The sequence below is a fragment of the Entelurus aequoreus genome, linkage group LG03, assembly GCF_033978785.1.
Source record: "Entelurus aequoreus isolate RoL-2023_Sb linkage group LG03, RoL_Eaeq_v1.1, whole genome shotgun sequence".
NCBI classification, from domain to species: Eukaryota; Metazoa; Chordata; class Actinopteri; order Syngnathiformes; family Syngnathidae; genus Entelurus; species Entelurus aequoreus.
In genome coordinates, this window is record NC_084733.1 from 18,351,530 (window position 1) to 18,377,471 (window position 25,942).

At 39.2% G+C, this 25,942-nt stretch overlaps 2 protein-coding genes across 3 annotated transcripts in view; one reads left to right on the plus strand and one right to left on the minus strand.

Annotated features, from left to right (window-relative positions):
• Positions 1-1,204: 1,204 nt before the first annotated feature.
• Positions 1,205-13,979, minus strand: LOC133646247 (protein yippee-like 5). 2 transcript variants are annotated; one of them, XM_062041415.1, is made up of 3 exons: positions 13,536-13,979; positions 8,062-8,207; positions 1,205-3,284 (listed from the first exon to the last, which is right to left on the minus strand). In XM_062041415.1, the coding sequence occupies exons 2-3, from the start codon at positions 8,200-8,202 to the stop codon at positions 3,060-3,062; spliced, it is 366 nt and encodes a 121-aa protein (XP_061897399.1). In that variant the 5' UTR covers positions 8,203-8,207; positions 13,536-13,979; the 3' UTR covers positions 1,205-3,059. The 2 variants fall into 2 exon arrangements, with proteins under 2 accessions (XP_061897399.1, XP_061897398.1); XM_062041414.1 differs by lacking the exon at positions 13,536-13,979 and adding an exon at positions 10,482-10,662.
• Positions 12,901-25,942, plus strand: part of LOC133646246 (phospholipase B1, membrane-associated-like) — a 64,470-nt gene continuing 51,428 nt past the window's right edge. Inside the window, exons 1-8 of the mRNA XM_062041413.1 lie at positions 12,901-13,233; positions 18,271-18,417; positions 21,350-21,384; positions 21,449-21,515; positions 21,623-21,686; positions 21,767-21,801; positions 23,822-23,885; positions 25,185-25,233. Of these exons, the coding sequence (XP_061897397.1) occupies positions 18,345-18,417; positions 21,350-21,384; positions 21,449-21,515; positions 21,623-21,686; positions 21,767-21,801; positions 23,822-23,885; positions 25,185-25,233 (387 nt within the window). The 5' untranslated portion in view covers positions 12,901-13,233; positions 18,271-18,344. The remainder of the gene's footprint in view (positions 13,234-18,270; positions 18,418-21,349; positions 21,385-21,448; positions 21,516-21,622; positions 21,687-21,766; positions 21,802-23,821; positions 23,886-25,184; positions 25,234-25,942) is intronic.

A 25,942-nucleotide genomic window follows, 5' to 3' on the forward strand; every position in this document is an offset into this window, starting at 1 on the left:
ATACTTTTAAAATTTTCTTCCAATCAGACAATATTTTCGGTGTATTAGATGGATTTTTTAATCCAAAAATTCCATCTAATATATCGAAAATATCAATCAGACAATATTTTCGGTGTATTAGATGGATTTTTTAATCTAAAAATTAAATATAATATACAGAAATTATTTTTCATTATGTCTCCTTCTTCATATACTTTTAAAATGTTCTCTAATCAGACAATATTTTCATCAAAAAATTCCATCTAATATACAAAAAATATTGTCTGATTGGAAGAACATTTTAAAAGTATATGAGGCAGGAGACATAATGAACCTTTTTGAGCAACTAAAGAACCGTTCCTGCTTCTCTGCTCTTCAAACCAAAAGACCGGGGGTTAAGAATGTTGTTTTTTTGTGTGCGGACACAAAGCCTGATAGGCGTAGTGAAAATAACAAGTCACATGTGTGCACGCTCTCCGTGGTGATGAATGAAGAGAAGAATGGCGCCTAATTGCACGGCGGCATGAGTCAGACCCCCCGACCATCATGCTCGCCCTTTGTCGTACGCTGCTCTCGCTACACCCGTGTGACGTCAAAGCTGTTCTTTCCACCGCTGTGCAATGTCTGGATCACAATGTGGGTAATGATTCTAATAACCTCGCACGAGCTCGTGAAGCTAATTATGATGTTTTGTTACAGGTTCGGGAGATTCATTGTTGACTACTGAAGCAAATGTACCCATCTGAAGTCTCAGCTGCACGACCTCAGCCCCGACGAGTTGAGCGACATTCTAGATTTGAAAGCAACATTTTTCTTCCTTTATGACGCTGGCATGGAAACAGGAGCTCAGAACGTTAAAAATAATACCTTCAAAGTCCAAAAGCCCCCAAAGCGGTCCACAATCGTCCGAATAAAATATCGCTCCAAAGTGCATGGAATTCTTATTGGTATTGATACTGTTGTTGATGTTATTCATTTTTGTTTTGACTTCTTTTGGATTGTTTTGTGTCATGTTTGTGTGTCCTCTCAATTGCTCTGTTGATTGCTATTCTGAATGTTGCTGGCTCGGGTTTGGTTTTGGAATTGGAATTGTATTATTATGGTATTGTTGTGTATAATTTTGTTGGATTGATTAATTAAAAAAATGTTTATTAAATAAATAAACACCCTGTAATTTGATTTTGATATTATTTTTTGATCTTAAAAGATTGAAAATTAACACCAATGAGTTGACTGATGAACATTATCAGATAATTTATTCAGAAAGTATAAATAATGACAATTAAAAGGTAGAATACTATTATTAACTTAACATATAAGTGTAAAAAAAACAGCAACATTATGATTTGTACATTTTCAGAATGTGCTTGTTCTATTTTTAAACAAAGAAAACAATCTGAAGTTGTCTTTGTTTTTAAGTTATCGTGCCATGATTTTACTAGTCCGGCCCACTTGGCAGTAGATTTTTCTCCATGTGGTCCCCGATCTAAAATGAGTTTGACACCCCTGATATAAATGATATTTCAATATTATGGTCAAATCACTGTAGCTTCCTCAATAGCGAGCTTGCTTCTAAATTACTATCTTATTTTGCGGGCAATAGAGAGCACCCACCAAATTTCAGAAGGAATAAATGTATACATATATTTTGTAAATGTACCTTACTTGTTTCCAAACGGTGCCTGTCACACAGAAGTCATCGTCATGGACCCACTAGCTGCGGAAGCTAGTTTTCCAATGGCACTCAGCATCAAGGGTTGGAATTGGGGGTTAAATCACCAAAAATGATTCCCGGGCGGGGCCACCGCTGCTGCCCACTGCTCCCCTCACCTCCCAGGGGGGTGAACAAGGGGATGGGTCAAATGCAGAGGACAAATTTCACCACACCTAGTGTGTGTGTGTGACAATCATTGGGACTTTAACTTTAACATTAAACAGACCCAGTAACGCCACAAAGACTTTTTGGTAAATTTACGATATTGAAACAATGTAAGTTAAAAACTTGTAAACGTGTTAGCATATTAGCTAATGCTAACGACACTAGCTTGATTATGTTACGATAGCACGTACAAATATGCATGACAGCACTCCGACAGACATCACACATGGGACTGTTTAGTAAGTATGGATTGTTTTAGTTATATTGTAAAACTTACAAACGTTGCTTGGAGCGACCAATGAAGAATCCTTTCGAGCAGAAACGCTATGGAAAACTAGTAGATGAAAACGGGATATACCGTATTTTCCGCACTATAAGGCGCACCTAAAAACCTCCAATTTTTCTCAAAAGCTGACAGTGCGCCTTATAATCCGGCGCGCCTTATATACGGACCAATATTGAGCGACAACAGGTCTCGCATCCCCAGCCTCTATTGTAGCGTCTATTCTACGCACCTTATAATGCGGTGCGCCTTATATATGAACACAGTTTTAAAATAGGCCATTCATTGAAGGTGCGCCTTATAGTGCGGAAAATACGGTAACATGTTGCATTAACACTGCGTATCACGAGGGGAGGTGTTGACGTGATTGGATTATCGCTGTCATATTTTTTTTTACCAGTAACGGAGCAGGAGGCAGCTCAGAATACGTTTATGGAAAATTTCATATGAAGTACCCTGCCATTCATTAACTGACATTTCATGTTTCTTCATGCGAAATGCGTGTAGGAAGCGTACAATTTGTAGTTCTATACCAAAATGTACAGGGAGGGGAGGAAGCAGGGGGGAATGCCTCAAAAGTCGAGTCACTTTAGAACTCAGTATAAAGCGCTTTAGTTTTTCTCTGGCTTTCTTGTGACGCCCCAACAGATGGATACCAATAATGGCCAAAGAGGAAAAGTGTGACGATAGCCATAGATTTGTCTGCTCAGTACAATATGACCAATTAAATAATACATCTTCAATTTCATTGTGCCTAGCTGATGCTAGCATGACTAATTCAAAGAATTGTCCACCGTAGTTGACTTTTGTGAAATGTCCTCGTATTTGTGTCCTAGGTTGGGGTATTAAGTTGTGCGAACCAGGAAGTACTTTTAGCAATAACGTCACTAAGTCTGCCGACGGCATGTGGAGGTAAGCTCACGAGTTGTCGGAGGGAACGTGCTCCTCGAAGCCCTCGCTCTCGCGGACCAGCGCCCTCTCCAGGATGACGCGGCCCTCCTTGTAGCGCTGGCTGTCCTCGGTGGCGAACTCGTAGATCCAGCCCAGCTTGCTGTTGCAGTTCTTGCAGCTGACGTCTCTCACCATGTGTCTGCCGGTCAGCATCACGCGGTCCTGGACCTCGCTGTACTGCAGGTTGACCACCTGCGCGCACAATTGAAAGGTACGTAAGAGTATACGCAATGTATATGCTGAAACACTAAATTGGCCCTAGTGTGGGAATGTGAGTGTGAATGTTGTTTGTCTATCTGTGTTGGCCCTGCGATGAGGTGGCGACTTGTCCAGGGTGTACCCCGCCTTCCGCCCGAATGCAGCTGAGCTAGGCTCCAGCACCCCCGCGACCCCGAACGGGACAAGCGGTAGAAAATGGATGGATGGATGGATGGTGTCTTATATTGTTCCGGTCTGAGCCTGCAGGTGGCGATAATACGCACTTTGCTCCTGTGTTAAAAGCATACTTGCCAACCCTCCCGATTTTTCCGGGAGACTCCCGAATTTCAGTGCCCCTCCCGAAAATCTCCCGGGGCAACCATTCTCCGGAATTTCTCCCGATTTTTACCCGGACAACAATATTAAGGGCGTGCCGTGATGGCACTGCCTTTAGCGTCCTCTACAACCTGTCGACGGGTCCGCTTTTTCACCATACAAACAGCGTGCCGGACCAGTCACATGTTGTATGCGACTTCTGCATACACACGAAAGTGACTGCAAGACATTACTTGATCAACAGCCACACAGGTCACACTGAGGGTGACCGTATGAACAACTTTAACACTGTTACAAATATGCGCCACACTGTGAACCCACACCAAACAACAATGACAAACACATTTCGGGAGAACATCCGCACCGTAACCAGGGTTGGGTATCGTTTAAATTCGAACGATTCTGATTCTTTGTTTCGATTCCGATTCCTGACGATTCTCGATTCCGATTCTTTTAAGAGGCAGGGTCAAAAAAAAGTTTAGGATATTTTAAATGAGCTAGCTAACCTACAATCTTTCTGAATGAAATAGTATGACATTCTCCATCAATTTTAATTCTATTAACTTTTTATGAACTTTACTATAAATTCCTCACAGGGCTGTTTTCAACTAGAATATAAATATTGAATCTATGAACTTGAATATAAATATTATAAATTATGAATACGTTTTCCCAGGGGTACACTTTCCTCAAGAGAGCTTTATTTTTGAAAACCTCATGAAAACACATTTACACATAAGTGTATGATGCTGCAGGAAACCTCATGAAAACACATTTACACATAAGTGTATGATGCTGCAGGAAACCTCCTGAAAACACATTTACACATAAGTGTATGATGCTGCAGGAAACCTCATGAAAACACCTTTACACACAAGTGTATGATGCTGCAGGAAACCTCATGAAAACACCTTTACACACAAGTGTATGATGCTGCAGGAAACCTCATGAAAACACATTTAGACACACAAGTGTATGATGCTGCAGGAAACCTCATGAAAACACCTTTACACACAAGTGTATGATGCTGCAGGAAACCTCATGAAAACACATTTACACACACAAGTGTATGATGCTGCAGGTACTTAAAAATGTTACCGTGCGCCCACTGATGGGCTAACCTGGTGCAGAAAAGCAAATAAACAATAAGAAACAACTTGCAAAACCCAGTCCAGATTAGCAGCAGGTACAGTATAAAATCAGAGACAGTTCTTGTTTAGGAAAATGACCATATCCGCCTTCTCAGGCAGGATGCGTGAGCGTTCTGGACAGATAGTGTCTCCTGCTGTGGAAAATACACGTTCGCTGGGTGTGGAAGAAGCTTGAACGCATAAATAGGAGAAAGCGAGATCTGACAGCAAAGGATAAGTCTTTTGTTGGCTCCACCGGACCACCACCATGCAGCAGGGTCGTCAGACATAAGTATCGGTGGAACGTCCTGGTACATCTGCAGCTCTCTCTCCACTCATTTCTTGATGGACATGGAGCTCTGTTATTTCGCGGTTATTTCATTTTTTTTTGTAATGTAAAGCCACACTTTCGACCGCCGACGCCCGCTATCCATGCTTGAGCTTGACTGACTCGCTCGGCTATGCTAACACTTCCGGCGGTGGGCGCTTCTTCGTTGGTGTTCAGCGGCTTCTTCTTCCGGTTCGGCGGATATATTTTTTTCCGGTCGGCGGACTGGGTATCGAAAACAGGAATCGAAATTTAAACTTTTGAACGATTCCGGGGGAATTGGAAAGTTAGTCCCGGTTCCAATCGATACTCGATACTCGATACCCAACCCTAACCGTAACACAACATAAACACAACAGAAAAAAATACCCAGAATCCCTTGCATCCCTAACTCTTCCGGGCTACAATATACACCCCCGCTACCACCAACCCCCCCCCGAATTCGAAAGTCTCAAGGTTGGCAAGTATGATTAAAAGCCTTTGTGTGGAAACAAGACTCGCCTCCCAGGCCCACTCAGTAATCATTAACAGAGCTACTGGTGAGTCGTTCATTTGTTTTTTAATTTGCCGATACTTGACTTATTTTTACACTTTTATGACAGCTTTGAATGTAACAAGGCACGATGCCTCCTAAGTATTTGTTCCTTTGAGTTTTATTGGCAGTTAGGAATGTTGAAATAATAATTTAAAAAATCACTTGTACAGTTAATAGACAATTTTGTCAACTGGTTTAAGTGTCTGAGAAGTGCCACAATAGTGACTTAAAGTGCTAACATGAGCGATGTCATTCAAGGCTAGCCCGGTCGCTAAAAGAAAAACGAAATGATCAGAGAGTTATCACAATCTAACTGACGGATAGTCAACAAAGGATTTTAGAATGTATAGCGAAGCTTGTTTTTTTTTGTTTTGTTTTTTTAACGCTATACAGTCTGTGAAGTTGTAAGCTGATGTCATTGAAACCCACAACTTCAAAAGCCACCGCATTTGCAAATAGTGGGTAAAAAAAAAAAAAGAAAGTCCTAACAAAAATGTTTAAAACTACATACAGTGGAACCTCTATCTGCGAACGCTTTTATTTGCGATCTTTTCGGTTTACGAACCTTGACATCGCGTCAAATTAGGGTTGTACGGTATACCGGTATTAGTATAGTACTGCGATACTAATGAATCATATTCGGTATTATACCGCCTCTAAAAAGTACTGGTCCCCCCCTCCAAACCCCACCCCCCAAAATGTATATTATGTTTATAAACTCAGTAAATATGTCCCAGGACACATGAGGATTTTCAATATGACCAATGTATGATCCTGTAACGACTTGGTATCGGATCGATACCCAAATTTGTGGTATCATCCAAAACTAATGTAAAGCATCAAACAACAGAAGAATAAGTGATTATTACATTTTAACAGAAGGGTAGATAGAAAATGTTGAAAGAGATACAGTCAATAAGCAAGTGGATTAATAATCAATGTTTTACAGCTTGTCCCTCATAATGTTGACAAAATAATACAATGATAAATGACACAATATGTTACTGCATATGTCAGCAGCTAAATTAGGAGCCTTTGTTTGCTTACTTACTACTAAAAGACAAGTTGTCTAGTATGTTCACTATTTTATTTAAGGACACAATTGCAATAAAAAACATTTGTTTGATGCACCGAAATATTTTTTGTTCAAATAAAGCCAATAATGCAATTTTTTGTGGTCCCCTTTTATTTAAAAAAGTATCGAAAAGTACAGAAAAGTATCAAAATACATTTTGGTGCCGGTACCGGTACCAACATATTGGTATCGGGACAACACTACACTAAATATGCCCCTGTGGGCGAACCATGTCTCGGCGTATGAACGTTTCATTAGTTCATTCATTTTGCGTGCCGCTGGAGGCCATAGGACGCTGCCATTTTGACGACATCACTACCTGTACACAGGGGTGCGGTCATTTTGAAGAGGCGGAGCCCCCTACGTCACATCCTGTTTGCACAGTCATTACTCGGTCGTCACTTCTCAGTGCTTAAGCGTGTTTATTTCTCGCCCTTCACCAAGTCTTGTCTATTTTAAGGCAACAAACCATCCTGGAAAGCCTGCGAGCGCTTTTGGATGGGGCAGGGGCCCACAGCAGCACCAGGTGTTCGTTGAGAAGAGCAATGCGGGCTTTCATTTCAAAGCCTCTTAAGGTTTTGCCGCTTTTTTGATTAGAGTATTTTAAGGCCTTTGATTACTCACTAAATATAACGACTAAGGTCGCAACACGAATTATCAGTCCTACTACGTCTTCTTATGCTCTGGCAGATCAGGTGACCAGTACTGCAGACGATCACCATGAATTGTTTTACGTGGACCCCGACTTAAACAAGTCGAAAAACTTATTCGGGTGTTACCATTTAGTGGTCAATTGTACGGAATATGTACTGTACTGTGCAAGCTACTAATAAAAGTTTCAATCAATCAATCAGCACTGCAAGGAGAACAGTGGGGCGTGGACCCGTGAGCACCGCAGTGAATGCAGCTGAGCAGACTGAAGAAAATTCTCACAAGATCTCAAATAAATGCCCTTTCAGATATCAAAACATTTTTGGGGATACTTATTGAAAAACCGAGTATTTTTTGTTGTTAAATTATTATTTTTTTTAAATTGGGCTCCAACAAAGAGAGAACTTAGCAAAGAGCTGTGGTTATTACTATCTACTTACCTCATTATTTTTTTATCTAAATAGTAAATACTGGTATCCTATGTGTATATATTGTATCTGCTACTGTAGTTATTATGTAATTGTGAACATAAAGGCAGATACTGATAATTGAGGCCAATACCAATATAGGTCAAAATGCCAAATATTGGCGCCGATAATAGGTCAATCCCTAAAATCTACTCCACATGATAGGTTGCCATGAATAAATTAATGTTCAGAAAACACTAACATGTCCCGAGTCCCATAAGGGCAGTGCAGGTGTGGCTAATAAAGTACCTTGTTAAAGAGGAAAGCTCTACCCGTGGCGCCCGTGAATCGCGTGGAAATGAGCTCGGAGCGGTTGGTCAGGATGGTGTCACAGTTGGCACAGGAGAACAGGCGCGTTCCACCGATGTGGTCCAGGAAGATGCGCCCCATGTTGACTGCACAAACAATCACAATGACTTTTGTTGTTCAAATGGACCATTAAGTACTTTAACGTGAATCAAAACAAAATCTTGCAAGAGATTCCTACCACGTTTAAGGACAAAAAAAAATAAATGTTTTGCCTTCATCATCTTTTTAAGGCAATGTCGTTCAGATGATAAACTATGGCAGTCAACTTGTGTCTTTTTTACAAAAGTTTTTTTGTGAAACTTAATTTGAATTTTGTGAAGGGATATTTTTTAAAACAATTATGCTGACAATTTAATTGTCTGTATAAAAATTCAGTGTGTAAAATGGTGCTTAAAAATTCAGTGTAAAAAATATGGTGCAGTGCGAAAATATTTGTCGCTTTAAAATTATAGACCCACTTCTTGTAAAATAAGACTGAATCACTTCATTGGCTGGTTCTGAGACAAAATCGATTGCTTCAGTCTTAATTTACCAGAAGTGAGTCCTGAGTTAGAGATCTCGCCCAATGTGGAAGAGTTCAAGTACCTCAGAGTCTTGTTCAAACGAGTGAGGGAAGAGCGGATCGTGAGATCGACAGGCGGATCGGTGCGCCGTCTTCAGTAATGCGGACGCTGTATCGATCCGTTGTGGTGAAGAAGGAGCTGAGCCGGAAGGCAAATCTCTCAATTTACCGGTCGATCTACGTTCCCATCCTCACCTATGGTCATGAGCTTTGGGTTATGACCGAAAGGACAAGATCACGGGTACAAGCGGCCGAAATGAGTTTCCTCCACCGGGTGGCGGGGCTCTCCCTTAGAGATAGGGTGAGGAGCTCTGCCATCCGGGAGGAGCTCAAAGTAAAGCCGCTGCTCCTCCACATCGAGAGGAGCCAGATGAGGTGGTTGGGGCATCTGGTCAGGATGCCACCCGAACGCCTCCCTAGGGAGGTGTTTAGGGCACTTCCGACCGGTAGGAGGCCACGGGGAAGACCCAGGACACATTGGGAAGACTATGTCTCCCAGCTGGCCTGGGAACTCCCGGGAAGAGCTGGACGAAGTGGCTGCACTGCAAAAAGTCAGTGTTCAAAAACAAGAAAAAAAAAAATAAAAATTAGGGGTATTTTACTTGAACTAAGCAAAATTATCTGCCAATAGAACAAGAAAATTTGGCTTGTCAAGACTTTCCAAAACAAGTAAAATTAGCTAACCTCAATTAACCCAAAAATACCTTAAAATAAGTATATTCTCACTAATAACAAGTGCACTTTTCTTGGTAGGGAAAAAAAAGAGAGACCTTTTTGCTCAATATGTTGAAAAATATTCTTAAATTAAGTAAATGCTAGTGCCATTATCTTGACATAATGATATGCGCTCGGCATCATAATTGAAATTATTACTTTAAAAAAGTACTTGTATACTTGTGAGTGTTGATGACGCAGCTTTGCATCAGTTGATATTCTAGTTTCAAGCATGTTTTACTCAATATAGGTCATAAAATCTCAGCAACAAGCTATAATATCTTACTGAGATAATTTAGGACCAAAACACTTAAAACAAGTAAAACACTCTAACATAAAATCTGCTTAGTGAGAAAGATTATCATATCAGACAGAAAATAAGCAAATATCACCCTTATTTGAGATATTTAATCTTACTTAGATTTCAGTTTTTGCAGTGTGGGGAGAGGGAAGTCTGGGCTTCTCTGCTTAGGCTGCTGCCCCCGCGACCCGACCTCGGATAAGCGGAGGAAAATGGATAGATGGATGGAGTCTTGAAACAACGAATATTTCTGCGTTGATTTTTCTATATGCAAAAATTTTTCACACTGTTTTTTTTTAATCACACCGACTTTTTACACAACGAGTTTTAAGAAACTGAGACCTTGCTCATAAGTTGTATTCAATTAAATCGTCAGCATAATGTGATGACACAACAAACGCGCCACATGTTCATATACATAATCAGTGTATAACAAAAAGCTTTCGTAATAAAGATACACATTAACCTGCATTCAGTGTATAACAAAAAGCTTTCGTAATAAAGATACACATTAACCTGCATAATCAACAGCCTTTTTGAGTTAACTGCAGTTTTATATTTTTTAATGCTGAATATTTTACTCCCAGTTATTGGGTTTTGTTGAATAGCGCATTATTCACACGTCCAACTGTTAAACAAAGCGAACAAACACAACATTAATCGGTTATAAATATCAGAACCAGCAGACTGTACAGAGCTAACGCCACGTTAGCCACTTAGCTAGCATCGACAACAAGCAGGAAAACAACACAAGACTGATAGAAAAAAGACGTCTTTGACTACTTTTTTTTTCAGGTCGTCGACTTCTCGAAACGTTGGCCGGCGTGATGCGAGGTCTACACGTCCGTCGAGTAGCGACGTCAGGGGTTGTTGTTGTTGTTGTTGTTGTTTACAGACGGGACATTCCGCTGTAAAACCGAAATGCTTTGTTGTTCCCGTCCAGCTGTTCCTGTCAAGTGACCCTCTGTCAACATCCGGTGATGACGTAGGCAGGCGGACGCGCTATGACGTCAGCTGCTGTGCTATGCTCAGACCATAGACATTTTAGAAGTAGACGCAGCATCGACCGCTACTGCTTACTGGCGCTGACGAGACGCGGGGCCGCCATCTTGGAGTGGTGATCCGCTCCACTCAGTGCAATCCATTTGGCAGGAACAATGAATTGTCAGCGCATTTAATTCATTTTACCTCACTGAATACCACTGATTTTCAAGCAGTTTTTTGTCATACGTGTAGCTATGATAAAGGACACATGTTTTGGGCGTGTTTTATTATTCATAGTTTGTTTAACAGTAATAGAATATTCTTATATGCTATAAGTGACCAGACGCCCGAGATCAAAACTGGGAATATAATCCCAGAGAAGGGGGAAAAAACGGTCAGCTATTTTGAAGTTCAGGAAACAATATGATTAGGTTATATATACATGCGTATATCCTACATAAACAAACATTAGATATCTATATATATCTTAAGGACCTATAGACTGTATCTCTGTTACTGCAGCAGCAGAGAGTTTATGCTGTTTTGACACTTTGTATTGATATTTTGTATTACATTCTTCCCTTAAATGATAATGTTTACAGTGATTGTCCATCCATCCATTTTCTACCGCTTATTCCCTACTGGTCGCGGGGGGTGCTGGAGCCTATCTCAGCTACAATCGGACGGAAGGCGGGGTACACCCTGGACAAGTCGCCACCTCATCACAGGGCCAACACAGATAGACAGACAACATTCACACTCACAGTCACACACTAGGGCCAATTTAGTGTTGCCAATCAACCTATCCCCAGGTGCATGTCTTTGGAGGTGGGAGGAAGCCGGAGTACCCGGAGGGAACCCACGCAGTCACGGGGAGGACATGCAAACTCCACACAGAAAGATCCCGAACGCAGGATCTAACCCAGGACCTTCGTAGAAATCCACCAAATCATAATGAAACTTGGTCAAACCTTTGTAAGTAGATATTTTGCACAAATATATTTAGTTTGTTTTGTATTGAAATTGTTGACTTTGTAATGTTTATTGTATTTGTGGTCGCATGGTTTTTTTCTGAGAGTAACCCTAGAGGGTGATAACACTACACCTTTGGTTTAGTTGTGAGTCAAAGACACATACATCGTGTCCAATGTTGGATGTGGTTTAATTTCTATATGCGGAAACATCTGTACTTTGTTGTGTGAATGTCTTAACATGAAACCTTCTATTTCATTTATGTAAAATACACAACAGACATTATTTATGTAAAATTGTTTTATATGTATTTTTTATGTATGTCGCTTTGGATAAAAGCGTCTGCCAAATACTTAAACATAAACATATATAAACACCTGAAAGTCTTTATATCAGCTAAAGCCACCAATCTGTTTCACTGGATTCTGGCTAAAACCAAATTCTGTCTTACCCAACAATGGTAGTATTTGAATATCTGATTGTCTAGTTAGCTAACATATATTAACCCCCCTACACAATCTGGACTGTGGTCCTAACTATTACCCCTGTTGGCTTTTACAATCTTTATCTTTATAATTTATTTCAACTTTATGTTATTTAAGTATGACATTTTTAAATGTAATTAATATCATTGACAAGCAATTCTATTATGGTCATACTCTTGTTTGCTAGCGGCTACGATTTTAGTACTATTGAAGATCCTTGCTCCTTCTCAACTCTGTGGTAATATTATTTTCACAAAATACAACCAATAGTACGTTAATGTTAAATCTTACTTGTGAAAAGTAATCCCCCGATTCCTATTTTCAACAGTCCGCTCATTTGAGCAGGAAAACGCTGAACACCAGCCCGGCATCTTTGTTTTCTACCTGTCAACTGTCAGTTTAGGCTGCTCGCCGGCTCCTCGTCACCACTTCAAGATGGCGGCCGAATTTCTCGCGTCACAGCAGCCAAAGCTGTGTCTACTTATAAGATGTCTATGGCTCAGACGACACATGGAGACAGCATCGAGCAAAAATAAATGTACCGGCTGCTTTTTACAGCAATATTTATATGTATATTATTTACCAACACAGACATAACATTAAGGAGAACATAATAAATAAACATAATACATGTTGTTGCTTGTAATGCTCCGAGAAATACCATGTTTGTGGTCAGGCATCTATACGGACACCTATTAAACTTGAACGTGTTGCTTGTTTTCTGTTCCGTGTATTTGTTTATTTATGGGTGAAGGCCGACATCCGGGCAACTGAGCTACATACGGGTTCTTCGAGCCATAGCAACCAGACTGGCGTTGAAAACAAACCGTTGCCATTACTCTTTAACCTGTCGACCTACGCTGGTTAAACCCGTCATTCTGCCTCCAAAATGCCCAAAAACGGTGTTGTTTTTGGTTGTGCTAACCACAACTGGAAACAGGGAAAACAAAGGTTGTATTTTGTTCTGCCAAAGCGTGATAAAAGCCCACAGAGACGAGACAAATGGCTCGCAGCTTTACACTGGGAAAACGAGGACGGTTCTCACTGGAGTCCCCCAAAGTCCCGGGTCGTGTGTTCGGATCACTTCGTTTCTGGTAAATATAAGGAATAAAAATCCACCTTCTTAACCACAACTTGGCTTTTCGTCCGTGCTAATGTTCTACTTGTTGAATTTGTACATTATAACGTTCGACAGCTGAAGTTGTTGTTGTACAAAAATAACATGCGGTATATACTATATAGTCTATAGCCTAGCTAGCTATTTTCGAAAACCGGACAACGAGAGCATCCCAAAGGCAGCGTTAAGATGGACACCACCGGGAAAACGTAAGCCAGGGCGGCCAAAGAACACCTGGCGAAGAACAGTTGAAGGGGAGCTGAAAGAGATGAAGCTTACATGGGGCGAGGCACAGCAGCGAGATGAATGGCGTCGAGTCGTCGAAGCCTTATTTCCCATCCGGGAAGAAGAGGATTAAGTTAAGTAAGTAATATACTATATAGTCTATAGCCTAGCTAGCTATTTTCGAAAACCGGTTTCGTTTAAATTTGCACTTAACAGTTGGGTTTTTAAAAACCAATAAACCCTATAATTTTCATGTTGCCATTCAATACATGTAGCCCTCAAATCTCTCAATATTTTATACACTAACACTTGATCTTGTTGTTGATAACTTCCGCGTCTCTTTCTTAGTAGCGCGCAGGCTAAGCTAACTAGCAAGCTAAGCTAAGCCTGAGAAGCTTTAAAGTTCACTGAAACGAGTCTGACGCAAATAATACATTTTCGTTTTTTCACACGATATGCGAATAAGTAAAAATGCGTAAATGAAGGATTTAACGCCGACTTCCAAGCCCCAACGCTCGTTAAATGCTTTTTCTGTCAATGCTGTGTTCGCTGTGAGCTGGTTTGTTTTCAACGAAATCCCGGTTGCTAGGGGATTGGTAGGCGGAAGTGACGTAGGTCCGCCCTCACCCATTAGTGTGTTATGTAGGGATACTATTCCTGATTTTAATATGTCAGTTATTGTCTTACATGCTATTTGGGTACTATATTTAAGGAATAATGTTGGTTATTTGTCAGTGAACAGTAGCCTATATAGTTTTAGAACAAGGGTGTCCAAACTTTTTCAGCGACGGCTGCATAATTAAAAATTGAAGGCCACATTAATACATTGTGTACATACTAAAACCAAATCAATATAGGTCAACCAATATATGCTAATTGTATGTAAGTTTGCCCTAAATTGAGCATTTTCAAATATAAAAATGGTTAAATGAAGTAAAAATACAAACAAAATGGTAGTATAGGCCACAAGACGAGACCAAAACAATCATTGATTATTGTGGCCACTGATTGGCTCAGGCTGAGGCAGCATAACTAACTTTAATAATAATAATAATGAATTCCTTTTGTAACTTGAGCTTAACCCCCCTAAAATAGGCCTAACAACGCCAATGTTTTAAGGTATTTTTGGGTTCATTGAAGTTAGCTAATTTTACTTGTTTTGGAAAGTCTTGACAAGCCAAATGTTCTTGTTCTATTGGCAAATAATTTTGCTTAGTTCAAATAAAATACCCCTGATTTTTGTATTTGTGTTTTTGAACACTGACTGTTCTAATCCGGAATGTTTTTATTTTGTCTTTTGAATGTGTCGCGGGCCAATAAAAAAAAAAAAGCCGCGTGCCGCAAATGGCCCCCGTACCGCACTTTGGTCACCAGTGGTTTTAAAATGATAATATTTTAGTTTTAGAAATTATTATATTCTTTATAATATCGGATAACATTTTTTAATTGTTGTTTTACACAGGTATTTTGTATTCATTTATAACATTTATCAGTCTATATGTATCCATGTGTAATATGTTTCTCAATAATTTTGCCTCAAATGTAGCCAAAATAACAAATAACGCCACAATATGGAAACCTTTACTCCATTTTCCAGCATTTTTATGTTGCACGTCCAAATTATATCTTTTTTTGTTTTGCTGTTGATGGTAATCTGATTACAACGTCATCAAGATAAAGCATCTTCTTTTAGCCTCTCCCATGATTCCAAGGGTCAGGTTATCAGTTAAGGCAATCTTAAGGACAGGCTCGTAAAACATATCTCGTTATCATCATCATCTCCCCAAAAACTCAACTATAACGTTTGACCGAATTGCTGGTCGTTAATTGCGCAACATGTTGAACTTTGAGGAAGTCTGGGAAGTTGCGTTAAAGCACAAGTTAAAGATCAACTTATTTCCGCCATTTTTTAAACCACATTTGTGTAAGTATGTTCTTCTAGAGTCTTTATAAACTTGCCAACTAATAAGCATCAAAAGTAGGCTATCGTTCAATTACAACCAGGATATTTACACCCAAATGACTTTTATTACTATCGCTTTCCGGAACAATCTCTCTTGGTTACTATCACTGTGTCCACACATGATTACATTTTAGGACGCCTTTATGTCAAAACAACTGTAAAATTGTCATTTAGCCTCATGCGCTTTTTCAATTGCCTCATCGTTTATGTACAAACCCCGTTTCCATATGAGTTGGGAAATTGTGTTAGATGTAAATATAAACGGAATACAACGATTTGCAAATCCTTTTCAACCCATATTCAATTGAATGCACTACAAAGACAAGATATTTGATGTTCAAACTCATAAACTTGATTTTTTTTTGCAAATAATAATTAACTTAGAATTTCATGGCTGCAACACGTGCCAAAGTAGTTGGGAAAGGGCATGTTCACCACTGTGTTACATGGCCTTTCCTTTTAACAACACTCAGTAAACGTTTGGGAACTGAGGAGACACATTTTTTAAGCTTCTCAGGTGGAATTCTTTCCCATTCTTGCTTGATGAACAGCTTAAGTTGTTCAACAGTCCGGGGGTCTCCGTTGTGGTATTTTAGGCTTCATAATGCGCCACACATTTTCAATGGGAGACAGGTTAGGACTACAGGCAGGCCAGTCTAGTACCCGCACTCTTTTACCATGAAGCCACGTTGATGTAACACGTGGCTTGGCATTGTCTTGCTGAAATAAGCAGGGGCGTCCATGGTAACGTTGCTTGGATGGCAACATATGTTGCTCCAAAACCTGTATGTACCTTTCAGCATTAATGGCGCCTTCACAGATGTGTAAGTTACCCATGTCTTGGGCACTAATACACCCCCATACCATCACAGATGCTGGCTTTTCAACTTTGCGCCTATAACAATCCGGATGGTTCTTTTCCTCTTTGGTCTGGAGGACACGACGTCCACAGTTTCCAAAAACAATTTGAAATGTGGACTCGTCAGACCACAGAACACTTTTCCACTTTGTATCAGTCCATCTTAGATGAGCTCAGGCCCAGCGAAGCCGACTGCGTTTCTGGGTGTTGTTAATAAACAGTTTTCGCCTTGCATAGGAGAGTTTTAACTTACACTTACAGATGTAGCGACCAACTGTAGTTACTGACAGTGGGTTTCTGAAGTGTTCCTGAGCCCATGTGGTGATATCCTTTACACACTGATGTTGATTGTTGATGCAGTACAGCCTGAGGGATCGAAGGTCACGGGCTTAGCTGCTTACGTGCAGTGATTTCTCCAGATTCTCTGAACCCTTTGATGATATTACGGAGCGTAGATGGTGAAATCCCTAAATTCCTTGCAATAGCTGGTTGAGAAAGGTTTTTCTTAAACTGTTCAACAAGTTGCTCACGCATTTGTTGACAAAGTGGTGACCCTCGCCCCATCCTTGTTTGTGAATGACTGAGCATTTTATGGAATCTACTTTTATACCCAATCACGGCACCCACCTGTTCCCAATTTGCCTGTTCACCTGTGGGATGTTCCAAATAAGTGTTTGATGAGCATTCCTCAACTTTATCAGTATTTATTGCCACCTTTCCCAACTTCTTTGTCACGTGTTGCTGGCATCAAATTCTAAGTTAATGATTATTTGCAAAAAAAAAAAGCGTTTATCAGTTTGAACATCAAATATGTCTTTGTAGCATATTCAACTGAATATGGGTTGAAAATGATTTGCAAATCATTGTATTCCGTTCATATTTACATCCAACACAATTTCCCAACTCATATGGAAACGGGGTTTGTAGTATCTGACTACAACAAGGCATGATGTAAAATTCAGCACTCAATGACCCTCACTGTTGCTATCGTGCTAAAAAGGCTAGCTATCTAATTGTTAGCATCTTATCCATTCTCTGTTGAAATAGTATCTGACGACCTCAGGGTCTACCTTAGCACTTCTGGCTCTCAAGTTAGAAACTGTTTGCATGTTTACATTCTACATATGTCGCATTGGAATTTAGTCCTTCTGCCTCGATAAGACGGGTTCCCATATTTACTTCACATACACTACCGTTCAAAAGTTTGGGGTCACATTGAAATGTCCTTATTTTTGAAGGAAAAGCACTGTACTTTTCAATGAAGGTAACTTTAAACTAGTCTTAACTTTAAAGAAATACACTCTATGCATTGCTAATGTGGTAAATGACTATTCTAGCTGCAAATGTCTGGTTTTTGGTGCAATATCTACATAGGTGTATAGAGGCCCATTTCCAGCAACTATCACTCCAGTGTTCTAATGGTACAATGTGTTTGCTTATTGGCTCAGAAGGCTAATTGATGATTAGAAAACCCTTGTGCAATCATGTTCACACATCTGAAAACAGTTTAGCTCGTTACATAAACTACAAAACTGACCTTCCTTTGAGCAGATTGAGTTTCTGGAGCATCACATTTGTGGGGTCAATTAAACGCTCAAAATGGCCAGAAAAAGAGAACTTTCATCTGAAACTCGACAGTCTATTCTTGTTCTTAGAAATGAAGGCTATTCCACAAAATTGTTTGGGTGACCCCAAACTTTTGAATGGTAGTGTAGGTACTGCAGATATTTGCACTGTCAAGTCGTAGGGCTTCTACCAATGTTAGAATATGTATTGTCCAATGTTTAACCAATTGTTTAGATGCGTCACTGCCACTTTTTTTTTACACTTGTTGTCATCTGGATCTCCAGAGGTAATACAAGTGACTTAACACGTTCATAAAATGTCTCTTTGCAAGTTAGCCTCTTGCTCTTATGTGTGAAGCAAATGCAATGACTGTTAATTCTATGACTTCTTCCTCTCTGCAGGCCGTCCTCCTGGACTGTCATAAAGATGAGGAGGGAGATATAGAGACGAACAAACCGCCTCATTTCTCATCATCATGGATCCCATCATGACTGGATCTATTCTCCTGATTCTTCAGGTTCTTATTGGGTCCGGTGCCGTGCTCTCAGGTAAGCTTTTTTTTTTTTTACCGTAAACAACACTTATTGCAGCCTAAAACTGTTGGGTGTGCTGAGATTTGAATTTGCTACAATGACTGATTTATATGTGTATTTAAATTCATCCTGTCAAACAATTAAATTTTTAATCAGATTAATCACAACTTTTGCAATTTGATTAATCGCGATGAATTGCGGTGAATCAATTGAGTGGATAATTTAACTTTTAAAAAAAAAACACAAATGCAATAGTATGTTCAGAATGTCATAGAGGAACACTTTGTAAATGTTTTACTTAAATGCACGTCATTTATTTGCTCAGAACTTGGCAACAGTTTTATTCAAAGTCCAGGCGGGGTTTTATTTTGGAGTGAAATTTGCCACATTCTCCTCAGTCAACTTTGCAATGACGTATGCACTGAGGTCTCAGGGGGGGCCTGAGCGGCAAGGGACTTCCAGTATTAGCGTCCTTTTTCATTCATGAGCGATACACAAGCCTGCAGCTAGGTGGCAGCACTGCTCAGATCATTCAACTGGCTCAACCAGGAAATAAGACCAAGTAAACATAAGTACTGTATAGCATAAAACACTTGTGTCAAACTTAAGACCCCGGAGCCAGATCTGTCCGGCCTTATTAATGTGGCCTGCCATGTCATTCAATGTGGTCCGTATCGTCATTTAATGTTGTCCGCCATATCATTTAATGTGGTCTGCCACATCATTTAACGTGGTCTGCCACGTCATTAATTGGGGCCTACAATGTCATTTAATGTGATCTGCCACATCATTTAATGTGGTCTGTCACATAATTTAATGTGGTCCTTCAAGTCATTAAATGTGGCTCGCCATATCATTTAATGTGGTCTGCCACAACATTTAATGTGGTCTGCCACATCATTTAATGGAGCCTGCCATATCATTTAATGTGTTCTGCCACATCATTTAAGGTGGTGCGTCACATCATTTAATGTGGTCCGTCACATTATTTAATGTGGTCTGCCACATCATTAATGTGGTCCGTCACATCATTTAACATTGTCTGACACATCATTAATTGGGGCCTACAATGTCATTTAATGTGATCTGCCACATCATTTAATGTGGTCCTTCAAGTCATTTGATGTGGCCCACCATATCATTTAATGTGGTCTGCCACCTCATTTAATGTTGTCCACCATATTAATTAACGTGGTCCATCACATCATTTAATGTGGTCCGTCACGTCATTTAATGTGGTCCATCACATCATTTAATGGGGCCCGCCATGTCATTTAATGTGGTCTGCCAAGTCATTTAAAATGGCCCGCCATATCATTTAATGTGGTCTGCCAACATCATTTAATGTGGTCCATCACGTCATTGAACGTAGTCCGTCACATCATTTAATGTGGTCCGTCAAGTCATTTAAAGTGGCCCGCCATATCATTTAAAGTGGTCTGCCACATCATTTAACGTTGTCCACCATGTCATTAAATGTGGTCTGCCACATCATTTAATGTGGTCCGTCACATCATTTAATGTAGTCATTTAAAGTGGTCTGCAACCTCATTAAACGTGATCCGTCATGTCAATTAATGTGGTCTGCCACATTATTTAATGTAGTCCGTCACATTATTTAATGTAGTCCATCACGTCCTTTAAAGTGGCCCGCCCCATCATTCAAATTGGTGTGCCACATCATTTAATCTGGTTCGTCTTGTCAATTAATTAGGCCTGAGATATCATTCAATGTGGTCTGTCAAATTATTTATGTGTTCTGTCACATCATTCAGTGTGGCCCGCCATATCATTTAAAGTGGCCCGTCACATCATTTATATGAGGCCCTCCATGTCATTTAATGTGGTCTGCCAAATCATTTAATGTAGTCCGCCAAATCATTTAATGTGGTCCGTCAAGTCATTTAATGTGGCCTGCCATGTCATTTAATGTGGTCTGCCACATCAGTGGGATCTGAGCCGAGGATGTCGTTGTGCTTTTGTGCAGCCCTTTGAGACAGGTGTGTTTAAGGGCTATATAAATAAACTATGACTTTGATTGATTGATTGATTATTGTTGTCCGCCATGTCATTTAATGTGGTCCGTCACATTATTTAAAGTGGTCCATCACGTAATTTAATGTGGTCCGTCACATCTTTTAAAATGGCCTGCCATGTCATTTAAAGTGGTCTGCAACCTCATTTAACGTGATCCGTCATGTCAATTAATGCGGTCCCTCACATTATTTAAAGTGATCCATCACGTCATTTAATGTGATCCGTCAATTCATTTAAATTGGCCCGCCCTGTCATTCAAAGTGGTCTGCCACGTCATTTAATGGAATCTGCCACAACATTTTTAATGTGGGCCGTCATGTCAATTAATTTGGTCTGTCAAATTATTTATGTGGTCTGTCACATCATTAAGGCTGGCCCGCCATATCATTTAATGTGACCCGTGACATAGATTAAGGAGGCCTGTCACATCATTTATGTGGTCCGTCACGTCATTCAATGTGGTCCTCTATGTCATTTAACCTGGTATGTCACGTCATTTATATGGTCCGTCACGTCATTTAATGTGGCCTACCATATCATTTAACGTGGTCCAACACATCAATTAATGTGGCCCTCCGAGGCCAGCCATACTTGCAATGTATCCCTCAATAAAAACGAGCTTGACAACCCTGCCATAAGGTGTCAGGGGGGCCACATGAAAAAACAATAAACAAGTCTTCAGCCCTGTGGCATGTAATTGCTGGTGGCAGCAACTCAATGAGTGGTTTGTACGTCATTTATATGGTCCGTCACGTCATTTATGTGGTCCGTCACGTCATTCCATGTTGTCTGCCACTTCATTTAATGTGGTATGTCACCTCATTAACGTGACCCGCCATGTCATTCAATGTGGTCTGCCGTATTGTTGTTGTTTTTTATCCAACCAATTTTTTTCCCATATCCCATTCAGACATTGACAGCATTGACATGCAAGACAATGACCAGGTACTGTAAATGCCACTTATGATAGATATTACGCTATATCACTTATGTATATAATATGTTACAGATAGAAAGCTACAAGGCATTTCTCTGTTCACCATCACCACTTTCCTCACTCTCTACTCCCTCCTCAGGTAAGATGCATATAATCTCTATATACACACAGATATACAGTATATACAGTAAATAATCCAATTTTGAGTGGCTTCATGTATTTCTCTTATTTTCCCGCCCGTATCAGTTCATGCTGTCCAACCTGCAGATATCTCAGCGTTGTATTCCCTGAGCACGTCGCTGTCTGGCAGGTACACATACAGTATATTACTGTAGTATGTACCACATACTGTAAAGCCCCACTAACAGATTCATATAATTATTTGTTTAGGAATGTAACGTCCAGGCTAGTCAGTCAAGTTGCCGGTAAGGAAAATATTTGTCTATTAATATATAATATTCACATTATTGTATTTAATGTATAAGTTGAACTTTTTATTTATATATATATATATATATATATATATATATATATATATATATATATATATATACATTATATATTAGTAATGAGATTTGCAAAAATGGAAAAAACACTTTTTCAAATACATATAATATTTAGAAAAAATAGAAAAATTATAAAGAGATACTGTTTTATGTTAAATCACTGTACTTACTGAACTATACTATCATGGTATATTGATTTTTTTAAATAATTTTTATAGTATAACTATTTGTCAATAGTATAATTTTGGCTTTTTCATTGTTTTTTACATACAAAAAGTAATACATACTTGGTATAAAATATAAATATGTAAAATCAAGTGAAGTGCTCTGGGGTGAGAGGCAATAGCGTACCGTAATTTTCGGACTATAAGGCGCACTTAAAATCCTTTTTTTCCCCTCAAAACCCGACAGTGCGCCTTATAACCCGGTGCGCCTAATGTACGGAATAATTCTGGTTTTGCTTACCGACCTCGAAGCAATTTTATTTGGTACATGGTGTAATGACAACTGTGACCAGTAGATGGCAGTCAAACATAAGAGATACGTGTAGACTGCAGTATGATGGCTAAATTCTGGATACATTCGGATTTTGCTTACCAACCTCAAAGCAGTTTTATTTGGTACATGGTGTAATGACAAGTGTGACCAGTAGATGGCAGTCAAACATAAGAGATACATGTAGACTGCAAAATGATGGTGATATGACTCAAATAAAATAAAAAAAACATTTTATATGTTCCATTGAAAATATAGAACATTACACACGGGCGCTCAAAAATCTATCAAAATATTTTAGTATGACTTTGGTAAGCTATGATGCTGCACCGCTTGATGTGCATCAACATACGAGTATTATTAGGGTGTGTGTATAAGTAAGACATATTATCTGGCGCTTTGTTTCGCAATATTATGCAAAAGGAACTTTTCTTACCTTCTGGTACCTGCTGATCTGTATTTGGGATCTGCATAAATCCTGAAAAATTGCGCGCTTCCACCTTTGTAGTCCGTGGCAACACCACCGTCGATAAGCTTCTTCTTTTTCTCTATCTTCTTGTTATGTGACATTCATCCTCCGCTGTTGCCATTTCTAATATAAAGTAGTGTAAAGTTCTTACTTATATCTGTCAGTAAACTCGCCATAAAAGCGCTAAAACTTACTGGTGTAGTGAGTTTACATTATTCACCCAAGGAACTTTAGTTATTAGAGTTCAGGTCGGACGGTTTTTCACGGGACACATTTCCAGTGTTGTTGTTTCCCAATGAGGAGATGCTGCTCCGTTATTGATTGAAGTAAAGTCTGAATGTCATTAAAACAGTTAGCGCCATCTTTTGACACTTCTTCCACTTCCGTCCTTGCACGCTACACCGCTACAACAAAGATGACAGAGAAAAGACGCTGTCGAAGGTGAGCCACGTAAATAAGACCGCCCACAAAACGGCGCATCCGGAAGCAACTGTCAGAAAGCGGCTTGAAGATGATCTGTAAAACATCATCTATGCAACACTTTGACCAAAGAACATCCATTACATGTTATGTAGACCACAAGGAAGTGTTTTACATTTAGAAAAAAATAAAAATAATATGACTCCTTTAATGCGCCCTACAATCCTGTGTGCCTTATACATGAAAAAAGATATTTTTTAAAAATAGACCATTCATCGGCAGTGCGCCTTATATTCGGAAATACGGTAATACCGTGTGTCTTGAAATGTACAGATAAGTAAATAAACAGCGTGAGAGGCAATGGTGTAATAGCATCCTTTGTGTCAGTAAAGAACTATCTTGACACATACAGATAAAAATACATGAACATTATCTTCAGGGGAGGGCGTGAAAAAAGTCTGTCTCTTAAGGGGAGTGTGACAGAAAGTAATTGAGAACCATTGCTTTGAACAAATAAAACCCACAAATAATTAATCTGTCATTCACCATGTATAGAGCTGCTGTCTATTTTTAACCCTGAGGTGATCACTGCAAATGGGGAAGCATCATTACAACCCAGGTATACACACACACACACACACACACACACACACACACACACACACACACACACACACACACACACACACACACACACACACACACACACACACACACACACACACACATTCTTGTAGTTGTTACTTTCTTGAGACCTCCGAAAAATGCCTACCTCTTTAGAACCACCCTTTCTAGATATATAAAGATTTGTATTTACAACATTAATAATATATACATACTATACAAATATAAAAAAGCTTGTTGTGAAAATGAGTTGGAATTTCACAAGAAAAACTTAGAATTTTGGCAGTATTATAACAAAAGTCGTAATTTTACTCAACGCAAGTCAGAATTTGACAATAAAAACTGAACATCTGTGCAATATTATGATAAAAGTTGGTATTTTACTCAATAACAGTCGCAATTTTACAAGAAAAGCTTAACATTTTTGTAATTTTTTTAGAAGAGTCGTCATTTTCGTCACAATTTTATAAGAAAACTTTAAAATGTTGGCAATATTATAATAATAATCGGAATTTTACATGGAAAGTTTATGACAAAAGCCACAATTTTACTCAAAAAATGTCACTACTTTATAAGAACAACAAAAAAATTGGCAATATTGTGATAAAAGTCAGAATTTTATATGACAAATGTCACCATTTTGCATTAAAAAGTAGTAATTTTACATAAAAAAGTAGTAATTTTACAGGAAAATATTGCAATATTACGGAAAGAGAAAGAATATGAGAAATTGTTCCCAATTTTATAAGAAAAAAGTCGACACATTGTGAGAAAAAGACTGCTTTTATTTTATTTATTTTAAATTTTTGATTGTAATTGGTTTTTAATCTTCATTATTTACTTCAAGTTATTACAGTATGTCTATATATACATATTTATTTTATGTTTTTTTTATTAATTTTGACCAAAGGGGGCGCATTTCAATTTGTTACACACACTTGTTATAACATATGTTGGCCAGAGGGGGAGCATTTTTAAAACTGACACACAGTCAATTTGAAAAATCCTTCCTTTTCCCTTAATTTAGATATATTTCACCGCCAGGGGTGCAAATGAGACATTCTCTATTAGATGTGATGGTTTTCCGTATTGGGACCATGATTTATGTCCTAACTTGTTCACCGGTCATCATATGGAAGGTACTTTTCCTTCTTGATGTCTCAAGAAAGGTAGAAATAGAAGAACACACACACACACACACACACACACACACACACACACACACACACACACACACACACACACACACGCACACACACACAATGTCAACATGACTGAAGTGAATGTGTTGCAGGAGTTTGTTGCAGGAAGTGGAGGACCTGTCTTTACCTCCGTCACATCAGGTATACTTTGACCCTTGCAGGGCACCATATTGTATTTAATGTACGGGAGTACTCAACTGCAGAGAGTAGCATGCACTTATCAGGGGCCTAATGCAATTTTATTTAAAAAATTTGAGCATACTTCCCCATAGATCAGGGGTCTCCAAAGTGCAACCTGGGGACTAATATTTACCCCGTAGCGCGCTTTTTACTTAACCCTCGATGAATTGTAAAAAATAAAATGAATTAATTGTTACTGAGATACTGTATGTTATCAGTAGTGCTGTCTAAAGATGCAGCTTTTTGAAAAAGTTTAACCACATGTTTAAATGTGGATTACCGTATTTTTCTTAGTATAAGTCGGAGTATAAGTCGCACCGGCCGAAAATGCATAAAAAAGAAGGAAAAAAACATATATAAGTCGCACTGGAGTATAAGTCGCATTTTTGGGGGAAATTTATTTGATAAAACCCAACACCAAGAATAGACATTTGAAAGGCAAAATAAAATAAATAAAGAATAGTGAACAACAGGCTGAATAAGTGTACGTTATATGAGGCATAAATAACCAACTGAGAACGTGCCTGGTATGTTAACGTAACATATTATGGTAAGAGTCATTCAAATAACTATAACATATAGAACATGCTATACGTTTACCAAACAATCTGTCACTCCTAAACGCTAAATCCCATGAAATCTTTGACGTCTAGTCTCTTACGTGAATGAG